The sequence below is a fragment of the Glycine max genome, chromosome 15 (genome assembly GCF_000004515.6).
Source record: "Glycine max cultivar Williams 82 chromosome 15, Glycine_max_v4.0, whole genome shotgun sequence".
Classification (NCBI taxonomy): domain Eukaryota; kingdom Viridiplantae; phylum Streptophyta; class Magnoliopsida; order Fabales; family Fabaceae; genus Glycine; species Glycine max.
This window is the reverse complement of record NC_038251.2, coordinates 9,154,350-9,164,014: the sequence shown is the minus strand read 5'-3', so window position 1 is coordinate 9,164,014 and position 9,665 is coordinate 9,154,350. Positions and strand designations below refer to the sequence as shown.

The 9,665-nt window shown below is 29.0% G+C and overlaps 2 protein-coding genes across 2 annotated transcripts; one reads left to right on the top strand and one right to left on the bottom strand.

Annotated features, from left to right (window-relative positions):
• Nucleotides 1-424: 424 nt before the first annotated feature.
• Nucleotides 425-3,165, top strand: LOC100811357 (mediator of RNA polymerase II transcription subunit 2). The gene is made up of 5 exons (XM_003547236.5): nt 425-1,052; nt 1,456-1,674; nt 2,117-2,215; nt 2,455-2,544; nt 2,633-3,165. The coding sequence occupies exons 1-5, from the start codon at nt 525-527 to the stop codon at nt 2,858-2,860; spliced, it is 1,164 nt and encodes a 387-aa protein (XP_003547284.1). The 5' UTR covers nt 425-524; the 3' UTR covers nt 2,861-3,165.
• Nucleotides 3,166-3,470: 305 nt separating this feature from the next.
• Nucleotides 3,471-5,794, bottom strand: LOC100820262 (probable stress-associated endoplasmic reticulum protein). Its single transcript, XM_003546146.5, has 3 exons — nt 5,560-5,794; nt 4,182-4,329; nt 3,471-3,659 (listed from the first exon to the last, which is right to left on the bottom strand). The coding sequence occupies exons 1-3, from the start codon at nt 5,560-5,562 to the stop codon at nt 3,613-3,615; spliced, it is 198 nt and encodes a 65-aa protein (XP_003546194.1). The 5' UTR covers nt 5,563-5,794; the 3' UTR covers nt 3,471-3,612.
• Between the last annotated feature and the right edge of the window lie 3,871 nt (nt 5,795-9,665).

The window sequence follows — 9,665 nt, the reverse complement described above, 5'->3', positions numbered from 1 at the left end:
AATAATTAATAATAATATTTTATATTAATACTAAATAGAAATAAAAATAAAATTCATATTTAAAATAATTACTTAGGTTTAATTGATAAATTTAAATTATAATAATAAATTAACAAATAAAAAATCATAAAATTAAACCGAATCAAATTAAAAAAATTTAATTTAATTTGATTTAAATTTAATATTATATTTAAATGAAACCAAATCAAGTTATATTTTTATTTTATATTTAATTTAAATGACTTTTTATCTAAAAATTAAATTAAACCGAATCACATATAACCTATGCAATCAATCAAAACACAAAGCCCGCGCCCAACACGTGAAAATTTGAATTAGTACCAGCGGCAAACGGAACATCCGCAATCATCCGCCACGTGTCCCCGACCAAGACATCCTCTGTTCTTTTCTTTCTGACTAACACAGCTCTCACGCACACTCCTTGTTTCTCGCCTCAAGTTAGTAACCCTTCTTCTCTTCTTCTTCTTATTCTGTTTCAAAAACCATTTTTTATTATTTTCCGGATGGCGTCCGGTACTGTGAAACCTTCTTCTCGGTACCGTTCCTACGATTCACGCTCCTCCACTTCCTCTCATTTCTCCGACCCTTCCTCCTCCCATGAATTCAACAATCTCAAAACCAAAACCTCTTCTTCTTCTTCTCGCGCTCTCGTCAAGGCCAAACCCTCAAACACCGCCAAGCTGGACCCCACCTTCACCACCATGGTCAAGAAGTTCATGGACAGGAAACCCAAATCCTCCTCCTCGGCCGCCGCCACCGCCACCAGGTTGATTATTCCCTCCGATTTTCTCGCGAAGGATTTGAAGAAGGACGCGAAGAAAGTGGCGGGGTTCTCCGCGCTGCAGAAGAAGCTCTTCGGAAAGGGCGCTTCCGAGAAGAAGGAGAAGGTGAAGGCCTTGACCGAGGTGAAGAACAACACCAGGACATTGGCCATGGTGCTCAGGAGCGAGAGGGAGCTTCTCAGCATCAACAAAGAGCAGGAGCAGCAGGTTTCTCAGCTCAAGCAAATGCTTGAGGACAAGAACAAAGAGGTAAAAAAAATCTTGTGTTTTTCTTCGAGATCCCGCTTTGATCAGTGATGCATAAAACAATGTATATTAGTAGGAGCAATTCTCACTTCATAAACTGGCTTTTGGGGTTGAATTATGTTTAAATATGATACTATTAAAGTTTTCCTTAGTGATTATTGTTGGATTATTGGATTTATTGATTCATCTGTTATCGGGCTATTATCAAATCACTTGCAAACTTATGTTGGAGAGTTCAGTGACATGCCTAAAATACCATATATAAGTGGGAGCAATTATAATTACATGAGTTAATTTTTGAGTTGAGTTAAGTTCAAAATTTTAGAGATGTTTTGGATCTGATTCACATTGGGAATGGAAAAGGGCGTGTGTTTCAATAATGGGTGTTTGGATTTTGAATTTGCAGGTGGAGAAGTTGAAGGATTTGTGTTTGAAGCAAAGGGAAGAGATCAAATCGTTGAAGAGTGCGATACTGTTCCCTGATGTTATGAATTCTCAGCTTCAAGAGCTTCTAGAGAAGCAAGGTTCGGAGCTGAAGCAGGCAAAACAGGTTATTCCAGCTCTGCAGCAGCAGGTTTCTTCTCTCACTGGCCAGCTTCAAAGCCTTGCGGAGGACCTTGCTGAGGTATTATACTATATATAACTTGCATCCATGTATGGCAACAATTTATTGTCAAATCGGGGAAATGCTGGTCATTGAAATTGGTTACTGATTGAGATGAACATATTTTAACTACATATGATTATGTCTTTCATTGAAGCTTTCAATAACTGTATCTTCTTTAGGATACGTTTGAGTTCTTTTTCAAAATTTGTTTTCAGTTTTCAAAATGCTACTAAAAAGGTTGTTCAGATGGTGGAGGAAGGCGCAAGACACTCAATGGAGTGTGGAATTGATTAAGTCAAATAAGATGAAATAAGATGAGAAAACATCTTCTAGAATCTAGATGTTTCTATTTTTGGTTGTTGAATAGTGTTGAATTGTTTTAAATACTTTTTTTAAAACAAAATTGAGAAGAGAATCAAACAAGTCGTGATTTTTTTTTGCTTTTTCATTTGCTTGTTAGGTCAAGGCTGATAAGTATTCAGCAAAAGCAGGTCTTCCAGGTTATGGAAGTTCTCCAAGAACACCAACACATGCCCGGGAAGATGCTTCTAACTTTTGGGTAAGCTTGCAATTATAATTCAAAATTATAATTATATATGATGGATTACTGGTTACAGAAATAAAAAAAGTCCTGCTATTAAGCCATAGAAAATGTCCTTAAGAAATTATATTTTTACCTTCTAACCTGATAAGCATAAAAATTCTGCTATTAAGCCATGGAAAATGTCCTTGAGCAATTCTATTATTACCTTCTGACCTGACAAGCAATTTGGTTAATCTGCTCAACAATTTATGCAGGAATTCAGCTCTGATGACCAACCTGACGACCTATTACTGAATGATCTAAATCCATGCTTAACCCCCTGCGCTGTTAAATCAAGATCAAGGGTAACTAAACTTCTCTAGTAAATTTGTTGTGAATTTTCCCTTATGTTTCTGAAATTGGTTTCTTATCAAATGACTCCATTTCCTGCAGGAATTTGAGGGTAGGGGCTCTGGCTCTATGCATGATGAAAGCTTATCTGATGAGGATGATGCTAAAGTCTATCCTGGGATGAAGTTTAGCTCTCATGATCGGAAGTTTTCCAAAAGTTCCGACTGTTGCCATAACTCAAGCAAAATAAGCGTGGCAACCAAAGCAGGTCGAAGATCTGATGAGAGCAAATTGGCCTATGGAGGTAGAATGAACCATAAATTTGCATGAATAAATTTCAATCCCCTTGTTGAGATTTCTTATACCTTTTCCCCGTTACCAACTTTCAGTTTTGTTATTATACCGTCAATATGTCTGTTTCAGAAGTTGGACATTGTCTCTTGAAACATGTAAGATTAAATTACTCCTCGTTGTATATGTTGCACATGAGCATAGAATAAGGCCAAAATCAAGATCCTTCGATATGAACTACAAAGTACAAATCCTTAAACCCTGGATTTTATTTAGTCTTGAAAAAGAACAATCAAGATCAATTTTTACATTTGGACTACCATTAGATCGCCTGCTTTCTATGATACTGTTTTTGCCTGCAAATACAGATCAATTTTAACGAGTCCAGTATCTATGTGCATGTTTGGTTTTTCATCTAACTTACTGTCACATGAATTTCGAGACAAATTCAACAATTGAATGCAAATTTAAGGGTATAGATGCTTTTGCAAATGGCCTCCTAGTCGGCTACCAATGTCTGTTTGAAACGGATACACAAACATGCTCTACATTATCACCTATGGCTTTGTGACTTTGACAATTTGGAATAGAGCACGTTGACTTGAGAGTTGAGCATAGATGATTAGAGAAAAAAAGGAAACACACCTTATAAGAAATGAAATATTCGTTTATTAAGCAAAGTTAAGTTCTCATTTCACTCTTTATCAACACATTGCTGATCTAAAGTGAATTATTATGTTTTCGACATGTCTACTTGATATATATAACATTTCACAAACATTCCTCCTGCCTTAGGCCATCCCACGACTAGTAGCTGTCCTAATAATCTGAAACAGAGCTGTCAACAAAACAACAATGAGTCATACATCTTAACTGAAACAAAGTGGGGGCAAGTCATTAAATTTTAAAACCATAGTCTTATTTTACTAAAAAAAATGAGATATTGCAATAGCATTAATGTAATCAAGTTTTTTTTTTTAAATTTTTTTTGTTTGTTTTGCAAATCATTTAAATTTTAATATGAATAACTCTGGCAAGAAAACAATGCATAAATTTCATTAGAGATTTGGACATTCATGGAACACTTTCATGGGTTGAAGTGTCCAAAACAAAAAAAAAAAGATATATATGTATACAGGAAATGAACATGTTTCGTGCACAGCTTTTCTACTCCTGTAGATGTGGCAACAAATTGTAACGACTCAATTATTTGCAAACAAAGTGTAATGTCGCAGACTGATGTGATATTTTTTGTGTGTGAACATATTGAAATATTGATTAATTTGAAAGTAAAAAATTGAACTAGACTGTTGGTGTGCACAACTGCAAATAAAAATGTTAAGATAACAGAAGAACACACATGATCCAACGACAACAAAGACGAAGAATCCAAGCACGATGGGGCCCACAGGATAGGCATATCCCTTCTTAGAGTTTTCTGAACTTTTCTTGCTAATATTCTTTTCAAACCTTGCAATTTTCCTGTCCGCTAGGCGCTTTGAAGTAGTCTATGAAATCAAACAAGTTAAAGCAAACACAACAAATATCACCAATAATACAAGTGACAAATAACTCAGCTCAGTACTTTAGAAGAGAACGCAGAACCAAGAAGCATGTGACAAATAACTCAACTTAGATGAAACTAGTTCAGAATATACATAAACAAATTACACAACAGAGATTAGTCATAGTTAAACTAGGTAGATACTAGGTATCAATAATATTGTTAAAAAAAAGCTTAGCAAATACAGTACCTCGTTTTAACATGTTATTTTTTTGTAAAATCCACTGGGAAATGTACATTGTTACAAAATAAACAAACAAGTAACAAAGGGGTTTTCTTTTTCGAAGGCTTGGCTAGGTGAGAATTCAAAAAAGATAAAAGAAAAGAGCTCGCTTCTATTTTATTTTTTTCGATACAAAGCTTTCTTCTAATTGATCACTTTCAAACAGCCCCACTTCCTTCATAATCAAAAGACTCAAAAAAGGTGAAATTTACGGAAAACAGCCCTTTCTTCTGACTTCTGAAACTGCAATGTCAAAAGGCAAAAAAGAAAAAAGATAACATTTTGCAGAGTGCAGACATTTTAAAAAGCATACGAAAAATCAGGAATTGAAATACCAAAAAATAATAATAATCAGGAATCGGGAACAGAAGAATGCAGCTTTATCATTCATGTTTTTTGTACAAATTTTATAATTACAACGCCACGTCAATTGCAATTTTTTTTATAAAGCCTCAATTACAATTTAAAACCATGAACTTTGTATGCGAATATCATATCAATACAATTCAAAACAGTTTTTTTATTGGCTATGAATCGAAATAAAAACACAACAATAATATAGTACAGTTTTATGCTTGTAAGCTAAGATTTTTTTTGCTTTTTTCAGAATTACCTTCAGAAAAATCATGAACTAATAGAACCAACAAATCTGATTCTCAAACGACTCTGTAATACACAGTAACTAACACCGCACATACAAACTCCCAAAATCCACTCTTTTTTCTTTTTACCATTATCAAATATACGTATGGTTATTATTTTGTACTAAAAAAAGGTTAAAGAAAACCACAAACAAAAGCAGTAAGACAAGTCAAGGGGATCACAATGACATTCAACCAAATGCAGCACGCAGCATTATCACAAGGCAAAATTGTTCAGAAACAAAAGGAAAATAAAATGGAAAAGCAACCAAAATTACAGAACAAAATGGATGAGGGAGAGGAACTTTACCATAGTGGCGAGCAGATTAGAAACCAAGCCAACAACCCTTTAGGCGCAGTTTTAAGACCAAAAATTATATATTAGTATTATTATTTGGTTGTAAAATAGCTGCAAACTGAATAATGCACCGTTCCACACGTCCACAGTTTGCACTCTAACCTGACCACTGTTTTTTGTGCTTATTAAAAGGAGAGAACAAACATTTGTGTATGTCATACATATGAGTGTGCCACCTCCTTACGCTGACTCGTGGATTCTAAACCTACCCCTCTCTTCCACTTTAGGACGTTTTATTATTGATTTTTTATTTTTGGGGAAAAATATATGAAATTGGTGAGATATCTCTTGCGTTACGCCTCATATTAAATGAGTATGTAATTACGGACGTTACAATGGATAATTGGGGAGTTTGTCTTATCAACGGATACGTTGTGTTCAGGAATTAAATACAACCATAAATCTGGTCAATATATTTAATAAAATTAATTTTGCATTAAATTGAGTTTGACTAAAATTGATTTTAAAATAAAATACTAATTTGATTTTTTTTAAAAGTATACTACTAATAAAATTTAAAATAATTTCTTAATTCAAAAGAAAAAAAAATAAATTAATTTTATTTAAAATTATTTTTTAAATTGGTAATTATTTTTCAATGTAATTTTTTCAGAACATTTTTCAATGTAAATTAAACATGTAAAAATTTTACGTTAACTAGCATTTTAATTTAAGTTATGCAAAATAAATTGATAGGAATGGAACAGATTTTCTTAATTAGGTATTAATTTTTTTCTTGAAGATTTTTAAGTACTATCTTGGATTGTCTTATAAATGGGAAAAAAAGTTGATTGAAAAGTAGTCAATTTGATGTTACCAGCACGTAAATATAAAATATTACTTTTTTTTACACAGCCGTAAATATTATTTATATCATATTAATTATTATAGTATATTCAATATCTTTATCTCTTTTTTAATTTCTATATTTAATAATTTGACTACATAATGTATTCAATAACTATACAAACATTTACTGTTTTTAAATTGTCAATAAATATACTTATAATTTGACTACATATTAATTATGATATTTATTAAATATAATATAATATAAAGAAATAAAATATAGTTGAATACAGATATTAAAGAGTAGCTAATAATTATGCATTTTTTACACTTTCACTTTTTTGTAGTTATCAAAAAAGTTAATAATAATATATATATATATATATATATATATATATATGGATGAATCAAATTATATTGGTATAATTTTAATAATTATTATATTATTTTTATAATTTGATATAGAATGTGATTTTTATTAATTTTTATTTGTGTCAAATTTTATCAAAATTGAATAACAATAAGATGATAATCAAATTATTCATATTTTTAATATATTTTGAAATGTTTATATTGTGTTGATTTTAATATTTATGGTCAAAATAAAAAATAATTTTAGATTAATATGAAATTTTGCATATGTGATATATGTAAAAGGAATTTTCAATCTAAGAATGAATTTTAAGAAAAAATTATTGAGTTAAAATTTATAAAATGATGTAATAATTGTTAAAGTTATATCAATCTAATTTAATGTTTTCTCTTTTTCTATACAATAATTTATCACTGAATAAAAATATAAAATTACATTATCCTGTCAATAATTCTCTATTTTCTCAATATTACATGTATAATTTATTCTAAATTTTTATTTTATATTTTTATTAATTTTTATTCAATGAAAATTAATAAATATATTATATTCAAGGAATATTACATTTGACCATATTTTTTGATTTGACTATATATTATGTCTTATAAATATTGTATTTAATATATTAATATATATTAAAATCAATTCATTTTAAATATTTAATCACATTATTTAGTTTGAATACTTACTTTATATAATAAATATAATATTCAATTTTAGTCAAAAATAAATTTTATTTATTATATTTTCATCATACTATTTATAAAATATATTAATTAATTAATATAAATAATATTATTAATATTATATTTATTAGATGTATTTGTTTAAACATAATATATATAATATATCTTTAGTAAACATGTGACCTTATAATATATATTCACAATTAATTATTACTATGCTAAATATTAATGACATTATTTAGTTTGACTATTTATTATATCTAATAAATATAATGCTCAATATTAGTATAATCATTTTCTTAAAAGAAATATATAATCATTTCAGCTCAACTGAATTTTTTATTATTTTTTTACAGTAATTTTTTTTTTTATTTTGTCACTAAGACAAGTATTATTTTTTTTCCGGGTTATTCTTACCCCTGAACCCTCTAAACCTTAGCTTCTATTCCATCCGAATTAAAACTATTAATGTTTTTTTTCCAAAAACTATTGATGTTTTATAGTTTAACAAATTACAACAACATCTTTTGAAATTTCGTGTAATTATACAAATATATTCAGTTTTTTTTAATCATATTCACTTTTCTTATATGAGGGTCTTAGTGTAATATTTTTTATTCATAATAATAAGTAATTTTCTTATCATTCACAAAGTAAAAGCAAAAACAGAAAAAGAAACTATCTACACACAAGACATTGGTGTTTTATAGTATTTAAGTCTCATTAATTATTTTTCTCCACATAAATTTTCTATTTAAAAATTATGATTTATTTCATAATCACTCTCATCATAAATATTAAATAAATGAAGATATTTTAAACTAAATATATAGTTTGTGAATAATATCAAATATTTTTAAAACTATATACATTAACCTTAAATATTAATAATTTTCATTCAAGAGAGAATACTATTCTTGAAGCCTGTTTTTCAGTGTTTGAAATTTCACTGTTTTTTTTTTCCAAAAAAGAAAATAACCCCCTCCCTCTTTTTTTCTTTGGGGTGCAAGAGAAATTGATGAGATTTCAAGTTTAACCAATTATACTTCACATGCACAAATGTATTTTATACTACATTACTTGAATTGGATATGTCACATCTTAATTTATTTGAGAATTATTTAATTTGAGAAAATATTTTTTTATTTCTTATTTGTATAGAAAACACAAAAAGTAAGTTTTTTATTTAATATATTGAAATTTTTAATTATAATTTCAGAAAAAAAGAATTTTTTTAATAGATTGATCTCTATATATCAGTATAAAAATATTTAAGCACATATAATAAATATAACATTTAAAATAACTATTATACATACAAATTAATAAATTTACCATAATTTCGATTCGGATAAAAATATAAAAAGTAATACATTAACTATTTACTCTTTTATAACATCAAAACGCCCCTTAACTTTTTCAAGCATCGTGAATTGCGCAAGATAAAGAGTTATCCGCATTTCAGCTTTTATTTATTTAATATATCATTTAAAATCAGTGACTGCTTTTATATTTGCATAAGAAAAGGAAAGCAAAAAAGTTGATAAGAGATTCGGGCACGCTACATGAAAATCTGAAACATGCCATTTCTTTTCTCACACTGCCAGAACTTTCCAAACTAAAAATTACCAATGTAAGAAATCTGACTTCCCAGCTTAAGGTTCCGTGGTTATTATGCACGGCAAAATCTAGTACTTGCATATGGTAATATATCATGCCTCTCAATTTGTTATATTCTTTTAGTTCTTTTTAGTCATACAGTACTCCCTTAACAGTTTGACCATTTACCATTAACTGTTAATTCATTTCTTTACAATAGTGCTACAATGCACTTGAATAAAAAATGGAATTTAACAGCTTTTAGTTTTATCAATTGATAATAATTTGGCATGACTCATAAAAATTACGCAAGTTGTTTGTAATTTCAGTATTATTATCACTAACTTCAGAATGTATTGGTTTGTTTTCACGAGTAAACACATTCTATCCGATTAATATTCATAACAATGATATCGAAAATGACTACATAACGTAACCCAATAACTATATACTGAGTTTGTTGATTGATATCACTTTTAATTATTAAGATCAAGATATTATCATATTGTTTGAAGTTCAATCTTACATGTCACCTATTGGCCTTTCGTATAGGTGACAAAATGTCTATTTACTTTAAATAATTTATAATTATAGTTAATGGACATATTATA

Excerpts from the sequence above, each read along its gene's own strand:
- LOC100811357 (XM_003547236.5), top strand. The coding sequence starts at position 525 with ATGGCGTCCGGTACTGTGAAACCTTCTTCTCGGTACCGTTCCTACGAT. Across the intron at positions 2,216-2,454 it reads AAGATGCTTCTAACTTTTGG|GAATTCAGCTCTGATGACCA; the intron begins GTAAGCTTGCAA and ends CAATTTATGCAG. Across the intron at positions 2,545-2,632 it reads CTGTTAAATCAAGATCAAGG|GAATTTGAGGGTAGGGGCTC; the intron begins GTAACTAAACTT and ends CATTTCCTGCAG.
- LOC100820262 (XM_003546146.5), bottom strand. Across the intron at positions 3,660-4,181 it reads CTTTGTTGTCGTTGGATCAT|CTCTGTTTCAGATTATTAGG; the intron begins GTGTGTTCTTCT and ends TTTTGTTGACAG.